Source organism: Mercenaria mercenaria, chromosome 9 (genome assembly GCF_021730395.1).
Source record: "Mercenaria mercenaria strain notata chromosome 9, MADL_Memer_1, whole genome shotgun sequence".
Lineage (NCBI taxonomy): Eukaryota > Metazoa > Mollusca > Bivalvia > Venerida > Veneridae > Mercenaria > Mercenaria mercenaria.
In genome coordinates this window covers 42,096,129-42,115,385 of record NC_069369.1, presented here as the reverse complement: position 1 = coordinate 42,115,385, position 19,257 = coordinate 42,096,129, and the positions used below count along the sequence as shown (strand labels likewise).

The 19,257-nt window shown below is 37.4% G+C and overlaps 1 protein-coding gene across 3 annotated transcripts in view; it reads left to right on the top strand.

Annotated features, from left to right (window-relative positions):
- The window catches only part of LOC123546991 (glycerol-3-phosphate acyltransferase 1, mitochondrial-like), a 183,898-nt gene that overhangs the window by 18,416 nt on the left and 146,225 nt on the right, over nucleotides 1-19,257 (top strand). For all 3 annotated transcript variants that reach the window (XM_045333709.2, XM_045333707.2, XM_045333708.2), the window contains one exon: nucleotides 15,800-16,088. In XM_045333709.2, coding sequence (XP_045189644.2) covers nucleotides 15,825-16,088 — 264 coding nt within the window. In that variant the 5' untranslated portion in view covers nucleotides 15,800-15,824. The remainder of the gene's footprint in view (nucleotides 1-15,799; nucleotides 16,089-19,257) is intronic.

Genomic DNA, 19,257 nt, shown 5'->3' with positions numbered 1-19,257 from the left:
CTTTTTATTATTCTCCGCTGATGAAATCGGGAGGGAGGTATTGAAATGGCTTGTCCGTCCATGCGTCCGTCCGTGCATCTGTCCGCAGCCATTTCTCAGTAACTAGCAGGTAGAATTTCATGAAACTTAAAATAAACATGAACCAACATACTGCGACGATGCCCGTCAAGTTTTTTTTTATTGGTCAATTTCCCTTAGAGTTATTGCCCTTGATTTAATGAAAAATGCCCAAAAATATCCGTCCGCAGCCATTTCTCAGTAACTATCAGGTAGAATTTCATAAAACTTGACATAAACATGCACCAACATACTGCGATGATGCCTGTCAAGTTTTGTTTTTTTTGGTTTGGTCAATTTCCCTTTATTGCCCTTGATTTAATGAAAAATCCATGTCTGCAGCCATTTCTCAGTAACAAGCTGGTAGAATTTCATGAAACTTAAAATAAACATACTTCGATGATGCCTGTCAATTTTTTTTTTAATTGGTCAATTTTCCTTAGAGTTATTGCCCTTTAATTGTTTAAAAATCTACAGATTTGTACATAACAAACCAACCAATTGGTAGAATTTCATTAAACTTTTTTCATTCTTTTCCATGAACATTTATTATAAACATGTGAATTTGTGTACCCACACCTGGTCACCACCTTGCCTCACAGGGCTGATTTGGCTTTTTAGCTCACCTCGGGGTGAGCTATTGTGATCGCCTACCGGCCCCATGTGGTTCTGGGACAATCTATGTATGAAAAGAATTGGAACCGCTGCCTTACCCTTGCATGATCATAAGAGGCGACTAATAGGGTCTTAACATTTGGTTTTGCTGTAACTCTGTGATTCCAGCAGGTATGCAAATTTTGATTCCATACCTCATGTTTTTATTTCGATGTAAATGAGATGGGAAACCAAAATTTGTAGTCCTGTTTGGCGACATAATAACCTATACTGTGTTGGTGCGCCGTAAAACCCAAATAAATGATTGCCCACGGTCCGACGTCGGTCCGTCTGTCCGTCATCGTCCATCCACACTTTCTTTTAAACAGCATTTCCTCCTAAATCACTAGGCCAATTTTGATGAAACTTCACAGGGATGTTCCTTCGATGGTCATCTTCAAAAATTGTTCAAAGAATTTAATTCAACACTGAAGTCTGGTTGCAATGGCAACTGAAAGGAAAAAATCCTCTTGTCCAAAACCGCAAGGCGTGGAGCTTCTCTATTTGGCATGTGGCATCATCTAATGGTCCTCTATCAAGATTGTTCAAATTATGCCCCTGGGGTGAAAAGAGGCTTCGCCCTGGGTGTCCCAAGTTTTACATAGGAAAATACTTTAAAAATCTTATGTTTGAAACCATAGGACCTAGGCCTTTGATATTTGGTATGTAGCTTTGCCTTTTGGTCCTCTTCTAAGATTGTTCAAATTATTACCCTGGGGTGAAAAGAGGCCCCGCCCTGGGGGTACCAAGTTTTACATAGACTTATATAGGAAAATACTTTAAAATCTTCTTGTCTAAAACTGCAAAGGCCTAGGCTTTTGATATTTGGTATGTTGCATTGCCTAGTGGATCTCTACCAAAATTATTCAGTTTATGCCCCTGGGATGAAAAGAGGCTCTGCAGTGGGAGTCCCAAGTTTTACATAGACTTATATAGGAAAAAACTTTAAAAATCTTCTTGTCTGAAAGTTCAAGGCCTAGGCTTTTGATATTTGGTATGTAGCATTGCCTAGTGGTTCTCTAACAAGATTGTTCAAATAATGCCCATGGGGTGAAAAGAGGCTCTGCCCCGTGGTCACTCGTTATATGAGTAATAGAGGAAAAAATATTTTAAAAATTGTTTGATTATATTTTCTAGACAGTTTAATTGTAATTTTCTGATGACCTCAAGTAGGGGTCACTTGACAGTGATCTTGACCTACTTCCTTGTTTTTAAAACTGACTTTCAGTGACCATAAATGTGACTTATTGACCTACTTTCTTCATATTTTAGCATCAGTTTGACATTTGAAACATGTAGCTCATATTGCTCAGGTGAGCGATCCAGGGTCATCGTGACCCTCTTGTATTTGGATAATATTATCACAGGGTACATTAAATTTTTTTCTTATTATTTTCTCATCAGTACTAACTAACCTGCCCTGTTTGTTATCACTTTGTTTTGCACTTTGATGTGAAGGCTTCGTTCATTTTAATAAGGATTTACTTTATTATTATGCCTCCCACCACACAGTGGTGTTGGAGACATACTGCCAATTTCAGAAAAGCTCGCCGAATTGGCGTTTACAACAAACGCAGGTAGTAAATGGCGTAGCTGTCACTCCAGTGATCGGTGAGAGGGTAATTTGATGACGCTTGTAGTTTGCTCCGCCCAAACGTATATTTCTATCGGTCGCAGTGGAAAGCAACCTCGTAAAGACTTAGTGTTAGTTACAAAAGTGAAATATTACGGGAGTTTATTTCGAGATAATCCTGCATAATCATTACAATATATACATACATGTGCATGCGCAGCATATACACTTAAAACTATTTACATTATAGATCTGAACTGACTGAAGTTCGACAATGATGTGTATAATTTGTATTTATAGCAACTCTCGGCGAAATACAGCACAACTGGTTTCATGTATTTATTTTGAATTGATGTATCTAGTCTTCGTATTATATCCACGGATGTCGGTCATGGATTTTTTTTCAAACGTGGAAAATACCGCATTATACATTGAACTATAAGTTTTGTTTACCCATTTTGCTTTCAATTGTGAGAAAACAAACTCGGCAATATTTATTTAAAACTACATGCAGTATCTTGTCAAAATACAACTGAAAGTTTTATCCCTAGAATCGTGGAAATCTGGTAATACCTAGTACATGTATGTATAATGCCTTTCTTCTATTTCAACCTTTAGCCTGATTGTGGCAAGTGCTTCTGTCTTTGCAACCAGTGCAGACCAAGATCAGCCTGCATGTCCGTGCAGTCTGATGATGGTCTGCACTGTTCGCCATTCAGTCAGTATCTTTTTTGTAAGCGCCCCTATTAACAGTTAATGGTACTGTCCAAATTGAAAGATGGACAAGTTCATTATAGAAAATTAGCAGGGTAAGGGTTAAGAGTGCAGCTTGTTGCATTTCGTTCTTGTTACACAGAGAATAGAAACCTAAGATCATGCACTAGATTTTGTAATAAAAAGCTTTATTGTCCAGTTTACATGTCATGTTGATTGCTATTTTAGCGCGCCAGTTATGAATGATGTCACTCTATTGAACATGCTTTCAGGTCACTGTTATATTATAACACTAAGTCTTGTTCAGTAATTCCTTTCTTCTACACATGTGTATCGGACAATTCTGTAAAGAGCGCTGAGCGCAATCGAGTAAATCGCGTGCAGTCTTGGCATTTTCTTTTATTTTCATTTTTGCTTCAAAAATTACTAAATGGTGCAGATAAACGTACACGCAGCCATTTTTAGCTCACCTGTCACATAGTGACAAGGTGAGCTTTTGTGATCACGCAGCGTCCGTCGTCCGTCCGTCCGTAAACTTTTGCTTGTGACCAGTCTAGAGGTCACATTTTTTGTGGGATCTTTATGAAAGTTGGTCAGAATGTTCATCTTGATGATGTCTAGGTCAAGTTCGAAACTGGGTCACGTGCCTTCAAAAACTAGGTCAGTAGGTCTAAAAATAGAAAAACCTTGTGACCTCTCTAGAGGCCATATATTTCACAAGATCTTCATGAAAATTGGTTAGAATGTTCAACTTGATGATATCTAGGTCAAGTTCGAAACTGGGTTACGTGCCTTCAAAAACTAGGTCAGTAGGTCTAAAAATAGAAAAACCTTGTGACCTCTCTAGAGGCCATATTTTTCACAAGATCTTCATGAAAATTGGTTAGAACGTTCACCTTGATGATATCTAGGTCAAGTTCGAAACTGGGTCACATGCCGTCAAAAACTAGGTCAGTAGGTCAAATAATAGAAAAACCTTGTGACCTCTCTAAAGGCCATATTTTTCATGGGATCTGTATGAAAGTTGGTCTGAATATTCATCTTGATGATATCTAGGTCAAGTTCGAAACAGGGTCACGTGCTATCAAAAACTAGGTCAGTAGGACTAAAAATAGAAAACCTTGTGACCTCTCTAGAGGACATATATTTCATGAGATCTTCATGAAAATTGGTCAGAATGTTCACCTTGATGATATCTAGGTCAGGTTTGAAAGTGGGTCACGTGTCATCAAAAACTAGGTCAGTAGGTCAAATAATAGAAAACCTTGTGACCTCTCTAGAGGCCATATTTTGCATGGGATCTGTATGAAAGTTGGTCTGAATGTTCATCTTGATAATATCTAGGTCAAATTTGAAAGTGGGTCACAGGCCATCAAAAACTAGGTCAGTAGATCAAATAATAGAAAAACCTTGTGACCTCTCTAAAGGCCATATTTTTCGTGGGATCTGTATGAAAGTTGGTCTGAATGTTCATCTTGATGATATCTAGCTCAAGTTCAAAACAGGGTCATGTGCGGTCAAAAACTAGGTCAGTAGATCTAAAAATAGAAAAACCTTGTGACCTCTCTAGAGGCCATACTTGTGAATGGATCTCCATAAAAATTGGTCAGAATGTTCATCTTGATGATATCTAGGTCAAGTTCGAAAGTTGGTCACGTGCCATCAAAAAGTAGGTCAGTAGGTCAAATAATGGAAAAACGTTTTGACCTCTCTAGAGGCCATATTTTTCATGGGATCTGTATGTAAGTTGGTCTGAATGTTTATCTTGATGATATATAGGTCAGGTTTGAAACTGGGTCAACTGCGATCAAAAACTAGGTCAGTAGGTCTTGAAATAGAAAAACCTTGTGACCTCTCTAGAGGCCATACCCTTGAATGGATCTTCATGAAAATTGGTCAGAATTTTCACCTTGATGATAGCTAGGTCAGGTTTGAAACTAGGTCACTTGCCTTAAAAAACTAGGTCAGTAGGTCAAATAATAAAAAAACCTTGTGACCTCTCTAGAGGCCATACTTTTCATGGGATCTGTATGAAAATTGGTCTGAATCTTCATCTTGATGATATCTAGGTCAAGTTTGAAACTAGGTCAACTGTGGTCAAAAACTAGGTCAGTAGGTCTAAAATTATTAAAATCTTTTGACCTCTTTAGAGGCCATATTTTTCACAAGATCTTCATGAAAATTGATCTGAATGTTCACCTTGATGATATCTAGATCAGTTTTCGAAACTGGGTCACGTGCGGTCAAAAACTAGGCCAGTAGCTATAAAAATAGAAAAACATTGTGACCTCTCTAGAGGCCATATTTTTCATGAGATCTTCATGAAAATTAGTGAGAATGTTCACCTTGATGATATCTAGTTAAAGTTCAAAACAGGGTCACGTACCTTCGAAAACTAGGTCAATAGGTCAAATAATAGAAAAACCTTGTGACCTCTCTAGAGACCATATTTTTCAATGGATCTTCATGAAAATTGGTCAGAATTTTTATCTTGATAATATCTAGGTCAGGTTCAAAACTGGGTCACATGAGCTCAAAAACTAGGTCACTATGTCGAATAATAGAAAAAACGACGTCATACTCAAAACTGGGTCATGTAGGAAGAGGTGAGCGATTCAGGACCATCATGGTCCTCTTGTTTAAAAAAACTAATACGCATTTCCTTTCCTATGATGCGATGTAATCCGATTGTGGGTAAAAAATACAAAGTGATGTGGTCACTATATAATTATACCTCCGTCCGATTCTGTTTACCACATCCAGTCTTCCAGGTTTCAAGTGGGTTAATTTAGGTTTATTTTGATCTTTCCAAGTTTGACGCCGAGAATTGTCTAAGTCAGACAAGCTTACGATAGGAAAATTATAGTTATGATTTTAAACTAACAAAAGCACATGTGATTCTGATTAAATGCATATCATGGTCAGATTGTACGATCGTTAAAAACTAGTATTTGTGACAGGCAAAGTATAAGCAAGATCGCCTTTTACAAACGCTGTGAACATAGAGGTGCAATTTTACTATTCACAGTTTTAAATAAAAAAAATCTTTTGAGACACGTAAGTTCTATAGAATCTATTTAAGAAATAATATATCTCATCCAGTGATTTGTCGTTGAATAAATCATTGTTTGGAGCTCAGATGCGAAGGAATTATATCACGAGGGCGCAGCCCGAGTGATATAATAATACGCATCTGAACGACAAACAATGATTTATTCAAGAGCAAATCACTAAATGAGATATATTATTTCGATTCTAACACGTTACCAAGGATTTTTAAGTACATCTTTGATGACATTCATTAAATATTTGCCCGTTTTCAATCGGTTTCTTTTCCAGCGCGCCGCCATGCCATTTGACGACATGCCATAATAATTGTGATGTCAGAACAGTGATTTGTTGTATAATAATACACTGTTTTCTGTCTTCTTTGATTAATAGTAAAATGAATCGGAACGTGTTAGAATTTGTATTTACGACATAATCTGTAAAATACCAAAGCAAAGGATCGACATCGATTAGAATTTCATTGGAAAAGTTTTCAATATGAAAAAAATATACATTATTTCAAAGAAATCCGTCAAATTATTACTGATTGCAGAAGACATGTGGAATACTTAAGTCAAACGGAAAAAAGTAGAGATAAAACTAAGCTGTCATTAATCAACTTGAGAGTTCTATGTCGACTTCTGCTGTGTGATTTCTAGAATCCGAATTGTAGTACCCATCCATCGTTTGACTGCTCCCGTAGTCGAGTGGTTAGTCGTTGTCTTGAAATCACTGTAACCTCTCACTGATTGGGGTGGGGGCACAGGTTCGAGATTTCCTACCGACCATACTTCTTTATGTGAGAAAGTTGACAATTTCTTACGGAGACGAGAGTCTAGTACTGGTTCTTCCCAGGGGCGATGCTTAATTAAGTAAACTAACCATCCGACATCAAAGAAGAACTGTTGAAATCTGGCGTTAAACCCAAGAAAATAAATTTCCGTCGTGAGCAAGTTTCTTGGCAAGGAGACTTACTTAGTCATGAATCCCGAATCAAGTTTCAATTTGCTATTAAAGCCAAATGAAGGAGCAGCACTTAAGGTTTTTTGGCAAGGAGACTTACTTAGTCATGAATCCCGAATCAAGTTTCAATTTGCTATTAAAGCCAAATGAAGGAGCAGCACTTAAGGTTTTTAACTTCATGTACAACGGCTACATGACCGGAAGTTGAATCGTTGATAAGTAGGACCTAGATACATATTCAATGTGCGAAAAAATAATATTCCAGTTAATTCAAGCATGTCTTCAGAATCGCATGTTTGCTGGATTACCAAACACACAGAAATGCTTAGAGCTGTTACCTTTATAACTTGAGTAATGTATGTAAACAGGGCATTTATGTTTAAACTAAATATATAATTTTTAATGTGAAAAGTCTTGCCCATCAGGCTATGATTTACTATTGTAAACTTAGATCCCTGACCAAGCGATAAAAATACACATTATTTTTTATCGACTTGTCACAAGGAAATCGATGTACACCGGTGAAGGGAAAAAAAACTTATAATGTATACGTGAATGATCCGAGAATGCGACGTTAATCAAGTTCAGTTTTAAAGACATAATGTAATCAGTCCGAGTGCACGTAAAAAAATGTTTGTTTTGAAACTGAGACTGAGATACCGCTAAAAACTGTAAGATCATCCATTTTAAAAACCATACATACATTTATGACAGACTTTTCAGTTTAACTTGACTCGCGTCTTGGACGGAGTTTATGCAAATGACGGTTACAAAATTAGCCACTCGTGATCAGAAAATCGATATCAGTGAGTGACTAAATGTGTATGATGCAAATTCTGAATCGGCGCGCTATTCTGAAATTGGCAGTATTGATTTACTCCTGTCTGTCTGTCTCTCTGTCACAAAGCTTGTGTGCACTCTAAGTCGAATATTTCTCATCCGATCTTCACCAAACTTGAACAAAATGTGTTTACCAATAAGTCCTCAGCCAAGTTCAATAACTAGCCATATCGGCCCAGGCACTTCGGAATTATGGCCCTTGAACATAATTACATGTACCGATACACACATGTAGGCCGGTTACTCCAACATGTGAATACCAATAGGCCGCTTACTCCAACACGTAAACAGTATATAAAGACAGACTTACTATTCAGATGATTAGGCAGTTGTGGGACACATGCGCTTTTCTCAAAAGCACCTCTAGTTCCTATCTTATTAGTTCCCTACTGGTTGAAAACCAGTTTCGGGGACTATAGGAATGGGCTTTTCCGTCCGTCATTCTGTCATTCCAAGCTCACATTTGCATACTTAGGTGGCTATAGGAACAATAGGTAACTGTACTTTTTCTTTGATGTCATTCATTCCGTAAGGCTTTTATGTGGCTATTTTTCTCTTACGTGGCTAAAAGAACAATAGAGAGAACAAAAGAGTAGCCACATAAGTATCCATATGTAGGAACGTCCGTCATTCCGTCCATCCGTCCGCAATTTCGTGTCCAGTCCATAACTGTGTCATCCATGAAGGGATTTTAATATTACTTGGCACAAATGTTCCCCATAAAGAGACGACATGTCTTGCACAAAATCCGGACCCCTAGCTTAAAGGTCAAGGACACAGTTGGAGGTCAAAGGTCAACAGGGTTTTTTTCCTGTCCGGTCCATAACTATGCCATCCGTGAAGGGATTTTAATATTACTAATGACACAATGTACCTCATAATAAGATGATGTGTCATGCACAACTTTCAGACCCCTAGCTCAAAGGTCAAGGTCACACTTGGCAGTCAAATGTTTACATAGCATGAGCAGGGTCTGTTTCATGTCCGGTACATAACTCTGTCATTCATTAAGGGATTTTAATATCACTTGGCACAAATGTTCCCCATGATGAGACGATGTGTCCTTCGCAAATCCCGAACCCCTGGCTCAAAGGTCAAGGTCAAAATTGGAGGTCAAATGTCAACAGGGCTTTTTTCCTGTCCGGTCCATAACTCTCCCATCCATGAAGGGATTTTAATATTACTTGGCACAAATGTTCCCCATGATGAGACGATGTGTCATGCGCAAATCCTGGACCCCTAGCTTAAAGGTCAAGGTCACAATTGGGAGGTCAAAGGTCAACAGGGCTTTTTTCCTGTCCGGTCCATAACTCTCCCATCCATGAAGGGATTTTACTATTACTTGGCACAAATGTTCCCCATGATGAGATGACATGTCATGCGCAAAACCCGGACCCCTAGCTCAAAGGTCAAGGTCACAATTGGAGGTCAAAGGTCAATGGGACTTTTTCCTGTCTGGTCTATAACTTTGTCATGCAGAACAGGATTTAAATATCAGTTTGCACAATTATTCCCCTGGATGAGACAATGTGTTGTGTGCAACACCCGAGCCCTTAGCTGCAAGGTCAAGGTCACACTTGGAAGTCAAAGGCCAAAAGGTCTTTTTTCCTGTCCAGTCTGTAACTCAACAATCCTTAAAGGGATTTTAATATTACTTGGTACAAATGTTCATCACCATAAGATGGAGTGTCATGCACAAGAACCTGGTCCCTAGGTCTAAGGTCAAGGTCACACATAGAGGCCAAAGGTCAAATACAAGAATGACTTTGTTCGGAGCATTTCTTCTTCATGCATGGAGGGATTTTGATGTAACTTGCCACAAATGTTCACCACCGTAAGGCACCCTTGTTTCTAGAATTACGTCCCTTTGTTATTACTATAAATAGATTATATTGTAACTTATTTATTACTGTTCGTAGGGAAAAATCGAGACCACCTTTTATGATAATCGGCCAAAAAATGCCATAATGAAAACAACTGTAGGTTTTTATATATATAAATTTTAATCCAAGTGTTTTGTTATAACATATTGTATATATAGTACAATATTGTTTATACATTGACGGATATCAATTTATTATGTTATACTGCAGGAGAGAAAATTAAGTGCCTTCTAGTAGGGGACTTTGTATTGCATGGCAATACTTCATTCACTTGTTTTATACTCTTCTTTGTTTTCTAAGACTCTTTTACTTTGATGAGAATGTACATATTGTTTTGAAAATCTCTACTGGCTATGAACCAGTTTCCGGACAGAATGCAATGTTTTTAGCTCACCTGAGCACAAAGTGCTCAAAGGTGAGCTTTTGTGATCGCCCTGTGTCTGTCGTCGGTCGTCAGTCGTCGTCGTCAACAATTTGACTGTTAACACTCTAGAGGTCACAATTTTGGCCCAATCTTAATGAAACTTGGTCAGAATGTTACCCTCAATAAAATCTTGGACGAGTTTGATATTGGGTCATCTGGGATCAAAAACTAGGTCATCAGGTCAAATCAGAGGAAAAGCTTGTTAACACTCTGGAGGTCACAATTTGGGCCCAATCTTAATGAAACTTGGTCAGAATGTTACCCTCAATAAAATCTTGGATGAATTCGAATCTGGGTCATGTCGGATCAAAAACTAGGTCACCAGGTCAGATCAAAGGAAAAGCTTGTTAACACTCTAGAGGTCACAATTTGGGCCCAATCTTAATGATACTTGGTCAAAATGTTACCCTCAATAAAATCTTGGCAAGGTTGAATCTGGGTCATGTCGGATCAAAAACTAGGTCACCAGGTCAAATCAAAGGAAAAGCTCGTTAACACTCTAGAGGTCACAATTTGGGCCCAATCTTAATGAAACTTGGTCAAAATGTTACCCTCAATAAAATCTTGGACGGGGTTGAATCTGGGTCATGTCTGATCAAAAACTAGGTCACCAGGTCAAATCAAAGGACTAGCTTGTTAGCACTCTAGAGGTGACATTTTTGGCCCAATCTTAATGAAACTTGGTCAGAATGTAACCCTCAATAAAATCTTGGACAAGTTTGACACTGGGTCATCTGGGGTGAGAAACTAGGCCACCAGGTCAAATCAAAGGAAAAGCTTGTTAACACTCTAGAGGTCACAATTTGGGCCCAATCTTAATGAAACTTGGTCAGAATGTTACCCTCAATAAAGTCTTGGAAGAATTTGATATTGGGTCATGTTGGGTCAAAAACTGGGTCACCAGGTCAAATCAAAGGAAAAGCTTGTTAACACTCTAGAGGCCACATTTTTGACTATATCTTCATGAAACTTGGTCAGAATGGTAATCTTGATGATCTCAAGATCCAGTTTGAATCTGGGTTATGTAGGATCAAAAACTAGGTCACCATGTGAAATCAAAGGAAAAGCTAGTTTACATTGTAGAGGCCACATTTATGACCATATCTTAATGAAACTTGGTCAGAATGTTAATCTTGATGATCTACAGGTCATGTTCAAATCTGGGTCAGGTGGGATCAAAAACTAGGTCACCGAGTCAAATCAAAGGAAAAGCTTGTTAACACTGTATCTTCATGAAACTTGGTCAGAATGGTAATCTTGATGATCTCAAGGTCCAGTTTGAATCTGGGTCATGTCAGGTCAAAAACTAGGTCACCAGGTCAAATCAAAGGAAAAGCTAGTTTACACTTTAGAGGCCACATATATGACCATGTCTTAATGAAACTTGGTCAGAATGTTAATCTTGTTGATCTTTAGGTCAATAGGTCAGGTGAGCGGTACAGGGCCTTCATGGCCCTCTTGTTTTATTTGTCAATATCTTTTATATTAACTTACACTGATGAAACTTACTTTACAAAACTTTCAAGTCTTGCTAATATTACACAGGAAGATAAAATATGTATTTACCAGTCTGAGAGGCTTTTATTAGGTAATAGAAAGTGTTACTTTTTGTGCCCCCCAAAATTTTTGCCGAATTTGTATCGTTCATATCTTAAAAAAGTATTTGACCCAGCTTCATCAAACCTCACAGGATTTTTGTTCAGCACAGGAAGCAGTGCACCAAGGATTTTAATTTGGATCTCACACAGTCAGACCAGAGTTATGGCCCATGACTTAGTCTAAAATAGGCATAAAAAAGGCCTAAGTTTGTGTCACATGTACCTCAAAAAGTATTTGACCCAGTATTATGAAATATTACAGGAATATTATTTAGCATGTGAAGTTGTGCATCTGGGGTTTTGCTAGATGATATCACTCAGTCAGACCAGTGTTATGGCCCTTGACTTAGTAAAAAAATATGCATAGAAAGTTGTGTCGCACTTATCTAAAAAAGTATATTACATAGGGTCATGAAACATCATAGGAATATTATTCAGCATGTGAAGTTTTGCACCTGGGATTTTGTTCTGGATTTTTATCAGTCAGACCAGAAATATGGCCCTTGATTGTCAAAAATATGCATAAATGGGATACATGTTTGAGTCGCATGTATCTCAAAAAGTATTTGACTTAGAATCTTAAAACATAAGTGGAATGTTATAAAGCATGTGAAGTTGCGCACCTGGTGTTATGTTTGGGATTTCACTCAACTAGATTGGAGTTATGGTCCTTGACTTAGTAAAAATACACATAAATAATTTAATTGATCTAAGTTTGTGTTGCATATATCTTAAAAATTATTTCACCTAGAGTCATGAAATCATGTAGGAATATTATCCAGCATGTGAATTTGTGCTTCTAAGTTGTTTTTATTATTTCGCTTAGCAATACTGAGTTATGGCCCTTGACTAAGTCAAATAATGACAGTTTGTGTCCCATGTTTCTCAAAATGTACTTGACCTAGAGTCATAAAACATTAGAGCATTATTATATAGTATGTGAAGTTATGCACTGGGTGTTCTCTTTGGGATTTCACTCAGCTAGGCCAGAGTTATGGTCCTTCACTTAGTGAAAAAAATGAACATAAAGTTAAAAGTTTGTGTTGCATATAATTATCTTAAGAAATATTTCACCTAGAGTCATGAAACCATATACAGTAATGGGAGTGGGGGCACAGGTGTCCAATGGCAAACATCTAATTCCCCTTGATTTTGTAAAAAATAGGAACCAGCAAAACCACTGCATGGTCCTTTTGTACATAACTTGTGCATATCTGGAAATTAAGTATCTTTCAAGATATAGTCCCTCATTTGCATAACAACTTATTAGGCAAGGATATAAATACACTGACTTTGCTTGTTCTTGAGATTAGGTCACCTGACAGTACATGTCACTTAAGAATATGAAAATGTTCATAGTTTGAATGGCTATGGGTACTGTAAATGGATGATAAATGGATGTTTTAAATAATGTGAAGCCATTATTATTCTTAACCCTTACCCTGCTAAATTTCTATATTGAACTTGTCCATCTTTCAATTTGGACAGTACTATTAACTGTTAAAAGGGGTGCTTACCAAAAAGATACTGACTTAATGGCGAACAGTGCAGATCTTGATCAGACTGCTCAGATGTGCAGGCTGATCATGATCTACACTGGTTGCAAAGGCAGAATCAGTCGTGTCCAGCATGATAAGGGTTAAAACAATAACTATTGTATTGGATTTTGTAAGGAAATGAAACCACAGTAACTGTTAAGAAATAACATTCTCATTTATTTTTAGCGCATATGTGCACAAAGTGCCACTTCTAAACAACTTCTCATGAACTGTTTGATGGATATTCATCAAATTTGCTCTGTGGTATAATTGTAAGGTCCCTGTCGAGAATTCCATGAACATTTTATTCATGAACAGTTCTTTAACTGCAAATTGGACAAATTGGTTCATGAACTTTATCAGTTCAAGAACAGGTTCATGAACAAATGTTCATGAATTAATTCAAGAACAATTCATGAACAAATTCTTGAATTAGTTCAAGAACTATTAATACGTCCAATTTGTAGTTCAACAACTATTCATGAATAAGTTCTTGAACTAGTTCATGAACCACAATTTGTGGAATTTAATGAAAATGACCATAATTGTAAGAAACAATTTATGGAATTTAATGAAAATTCATAATAAATCTGAAATCAATTTTTCATACGGACAGCCATAACAAGACCCATGATGTGATATAGGAACCGAGATCTTATAGAGATACAAGTCGTGTGCAAGTTTGGTTTAAATAAAAAAGTAATGAAGGCACTATCGCACACACAAGCTAATTGTGGTCGGACAGACGATGGACAAAAGACCATACTAAAATCTCCATCTGACCTAAAATTGGTTAAGATGCTTGATTTCACAAATCTGGTGTCAAGGTAACTGTTCTATAAATAGAAAAATTGTTACTAAAAATAGAAAAATAGTTTATGGCCAAAAGCCTTAGTTTCAATTGACATTTTTTAATAGACTTCGTTATATAGCAGTACTAGGGTTAATACCTGGTGGTTCTTGTCTTGGCATCTTATCTCACACTTGACTTCATTTTTTTTCTACATTTCCCCACCCGCTTGTTTACATCAATGTTTTCTAAATTTTCAGCATTGTTTGAAACGCTTTAAACACTTATTTACTGTAGAACTATCTATTTTTAATTATTCTGCAATTTTTCTTCCACTATAACCGTGTCCATGTAATGATGATATGGTATTTTTCACAGATGGAGTCAAATCTACTACCCATGTCACTAAGTTGCAGACGAAATATGTAAACACCAGTTATTTCCCATTAGAATCTTAAGGTGCTAGTATAGAGTTACCCGAAAAAATTATCCTACCTTTAAATTGATTTCAATTGCACCAAAGTTCATTGAAATTTCACTAAATTTTTATCATTTTGGTAAATTTCACCCATTTCAGTGAAATTTCAAGACATTAAAACGAGTAAATTAACCTTACACACTATTATTTATTTATAGCTTAATTGAATGGTGGGTTCAAGTTTTGATGTCATGTCATTCATATTTTTTTGTTTAAAGTCTGTAAGTAATTTGATGGACAAATTCAGGATCTCCAGTGCCAAGTGCATTCTTGAATAATTTAGGGACCATTTTATCAAGCTCAGTAATATTTATCTTAAATAAAAACAATGTTCTTGTGTTGATGAACAGACAATTCATGAAATTAGGTTCATGAACTTTAGATGATGAATTGTTTGATGAACAGTTAATGAATCTATGGTTCATGAAGTACTGATGATGAACAGTTCCCAAACAATTCATTAACTTTAGGTTCATGAACTTCTGTTGATGAATCATTTTATGAACAGTTCATGAAACTAAGGTTCATGAACTATTGATGAATTATTTTAATGAACCTTTGATGAATAGTGATGAACAGTTCATGAACTGTTCATGATCATCATCAGTTCATGAACAAATTCTCGACAGGGGTCTTCTCCCAACCTTGTTCAGATGGGGGTCATTGGCTTAGAAATACCTTTAAACAACCTTTTCTCATGAGTTACTTCATGGAACTTCATCAAACTTTGTCTGTTGCATCATTTTAAGGTCCTCTTTCAATTTTATTCAAATAGGGCCCCAGCCCCCTTTTAATGGCTGCTAGAGCTAAAAATAGAATTAAAAATAAAAATCAACCGCTAGATGCAGACAACCATTATAAAGAGACCTTCCAAAACACCCGCAGACTGCTCCTCTTGTCTTTATGTATTTTTCCCACCTAATTTTAAAGACCTAAGAAGCGTATAGTGTTTGAACTGTCATCTGTCACTAATTTATTTAATCAACTTCTTCTGCCTCTGGAACTTTTGACACCTGGAACATAATTATTATGGTCCTCTTCCAAAGTTGCACACTTGCTGGCCTGTTAAAGCTCTGAAGTTCATGTGAGAGATTTAGTGCCATTACGGCCCACTTGTTATTTTTAATGTTTGAAACCTATGAGATTTTTGTGCCAATAAAATTGAGTGACAGCACAGCAAGTGGCTCAGCATAGGGACAGATGAGTTGTAGAATAATAATGTTTATGGTATATTCACAGATTTTAGAGCTGCTGGAAGTCTAAGATGCCAGTGTCTGCTTTACCTAACCTGGATCATGTATATGCCAAATGGGAAAATAGGGGACCCAAAGGTAGGAACACACTACCAACTGCCACTGAGAGAAACAGGGATCCGGCACGAGCGAATCCAGCACAGAATGGGGATGCTGAGCAAGCGATACAGTCTGGTAAACAGAAGTGGCGTGACAAGTTTGGTGATAACGTGAAACCTTTGCAGAGAAGACGTCCCAGGGATCGGAATAGACTCGTGGCTGTTCCTGCAGAAATAGTAAGTGTATTACATTAACTGAAATGTGGTTGTCAGATTGTAGGAAATGACACTTTGGGCAGGAAAATATTTGCTATGAATGTCCATATGCCAGTAGGTAGTCATTGAGCATAACTTTATAACATCTGATGGCTTTCCTTGATAATTAGTCCCGTACAGGCGTTTCACTGGAAGGAATAGTCGTCTGTCTGGAAGGAAGTAATGGTTTTCACTTAGTCTCTAAGTGTCCCTTCACAACTCCCTCCAATCTTTGTTTTCATTATCTTTTTTTTTTTCAATTTCATCTGTAAACTCAGAATGCAGGAAAATTGTCACACATACCATGGTTTATTGTTCATTTATAGAAAGAAATACACAGGTATTTGACATTCTTCTATGTACAAATTATTACCAACAGGTTATTTTGGTCAATTTAGATATTTTCTGTTAAAAATATAGTGTAAAATAAAGAAAACGCTGGAAAATATTGGCAAAGATTAATGAGTGCCACCTGTCAATACTTACGGACAACTACTTTCAATTTCTAAATGTTATCCCCGTTTCACAAACCGGGATCTGGGATAATATAATGCGGGGAAGTGATAAATAAATTTTGTAGTTCATACTGCATATTTTTTGTAAGTCTGCTTTTATATTGTTCTAAGTATGTGAAAAAAAAATCCTACAACGTTTTGTGAAACAGGCTCAAGAGCATCTTTTAGCGTTAAATATATCAATTAGAAATAACATAAACAGTAATATATAACATAACAACATATGCATACTAAAAATCATGTACATGCATATACTAATCAAGAATGAAGATGGATTCATCTCAAAAAACTTTAATAACTGCAACAAAGATGGGAGGGAGTTGTGAAGGGACACTCAGAGACTAAGTGAAAACCATTACTTTGATCTGATACAAACTTGCACAGAATGATTATCTTGATGAACTCTAGGCCTGGATCGAAACTAGGTCATGTCTGGTCAAAAACTAGGTCATCAGGTCAAATCAAAGGAAAAGTTTGTAAACAGCCTAGAGGCCCCATTTATGACCCTAACTTCATGATACTTGGTCAGACTGTTTATCTTGATGGTTCCTAGGCCAAGTTTGAAACTGGGTCATATGGGGTCAGAAACCAGGTCACCCTAGCGGGGCTTATCATAGCAGTGGGCAGCTTGCTGACCAATAGTCTTAATGCATTACATATCTCATTCGGTTTATTGCATGTTACCATAGAGGGATTGATCCCGATTTTTGTTGCTACGCGTAGGATGGATTCCCTATCAGTTTAAAGGTAGATTTTGGAATAAAAACAACACTGCCCATATTGTATTCTATTACAGGTAATTTCCTCCTCTTGGATAGATGCACCCTCCGGAGAGGTATATTTATGCCCACCTTCGAAGAAGGAGGGGTATATTGTTTTGCAGATGTATGTCGGTCTGTATGTAGACCAATCCGTTTCTGGATGATAACTCAAGAACGCTTGGGCCTAGAATCATGAAAGTTGATAGGGAGGTTGGTCATCACCAGCAGATGATCCCTATTGATTTTGAGATCTGTATGTCAAAGGTCAAGGTCACAGTGACCCTGATTAGTAAAAGGGTTTCCGGATGATAACTGAAGAACGCTGTGGCCTAGGATCATGAAAGTTGATAGGGAGGTTGGTCATCACCAGCAGATGACCCCTATTGATTTTGAGGTCAGTATGACAAAGCTCAAGGTCTCAGTGAGCCTGAACAGTAAAACGGTTTCCGGATGATAACTCAAGAACGCTTGGGCTCAGGATCATGAAAGTTGATAGGGAGGTATGTCATCATCAGTAGATGACCCCTATTGATTTTGAGGTCAGTATGTCAAAGGTCAAGGTCACAGTGACCCAGAACAGTAAAACAGTTTCTGGATGATAACTTAAGAAGTCTTGGGCTTAGGATCATGAGTATTGATAGGGAGGTTGGTCATGACCAGCAGATGACCCCTATCAATTTTAAGGTCAGTATGTCAAGGGTCAAGGTCACAGTGACCAGGAACAGTAAAATGGTTTCCGGGCAATAACTCAAGAACGCTTAGGCCTAATGTCAAGAAAATTGATAGTGAGGTTGGTCATGACCAGTAGATGACCCCTGTTGATTTTGAGGTCATTAGGTCAAAGGTCAAGGTCACATTTGCCAGGAACAGTTAAATGGTTTCTAATCTTCTTGTCTAAAACAACAGGGCCTAGGGCTTTGATATTTGTTATGTAGCAAAATGTAGTGGTCCTCTACCAAGATTGTTCAGATTATTTCCCTGGGGTCAAATATGGCCCCACCAACGGGGGTCACATAGTTTATATAGACTTATATAGGAAAAAACTTTGAAAAACCTCTTTTCCAAAACCACAGGTCCTAGGGCTTTGATATTTTGTATATGACATCATCTAGTGGTCCTCTACTAAGATTGTCCAAATTATTCCCCTAGGGTCAAATATGGCCCCGCCCTGGGTGTCACATGGTTTACATAGACTTATATAGGGAAAAACATTGAAAATCTTCTTGTCCAAACCACAAAGACTAGGGCTTTGATATTTGTAATGTAGCATCATTTAGTGGTTCTCTACCAAGTTTGTTCAAATTATCCCTCTAGGCCCCACCCTGGGGGTCACATGGTTCATATAGACTTATATAGGGAAAAACTTCATGTCTATAATCTACATCATTCAAATTTGGACCACATGTATTGTTTTGAGTGACAAGATGAACCTTGACATGAGTTGATCTTGATCTTGACCTAGTGACCTACTTTCACATTTCTGTAGCTACAGCCTTAAAATTTGGACCACATGCATAGGTTTGTGTACCGAAACAAACTTTGACCTAGTGACCTACTTTCACATTTTTGAAGGTACAGGCTTCAGATTTGGACCACATACCTAGTTTTGTGTTCCGAAATAAAATTTGACCTTGATTTTGACCTAGTGACCTACTTTCACATTTCTCAAGCTACAGCCTTCAAATTTGGACCACATGCATAGCTTTGTGTACCGAAATGAACTTTGATCTTGAGATTGACCTAGTGACCTACTTTTACATTTCTGAAGCGACAGGCTTCAAATTTGGACTGCATGCATATTTTTGTGTTCTGAATTGAAATTTGACATGATTTTTACCTAGTACCTACTTTTACATTTCTCAAGCTACAGCCTCC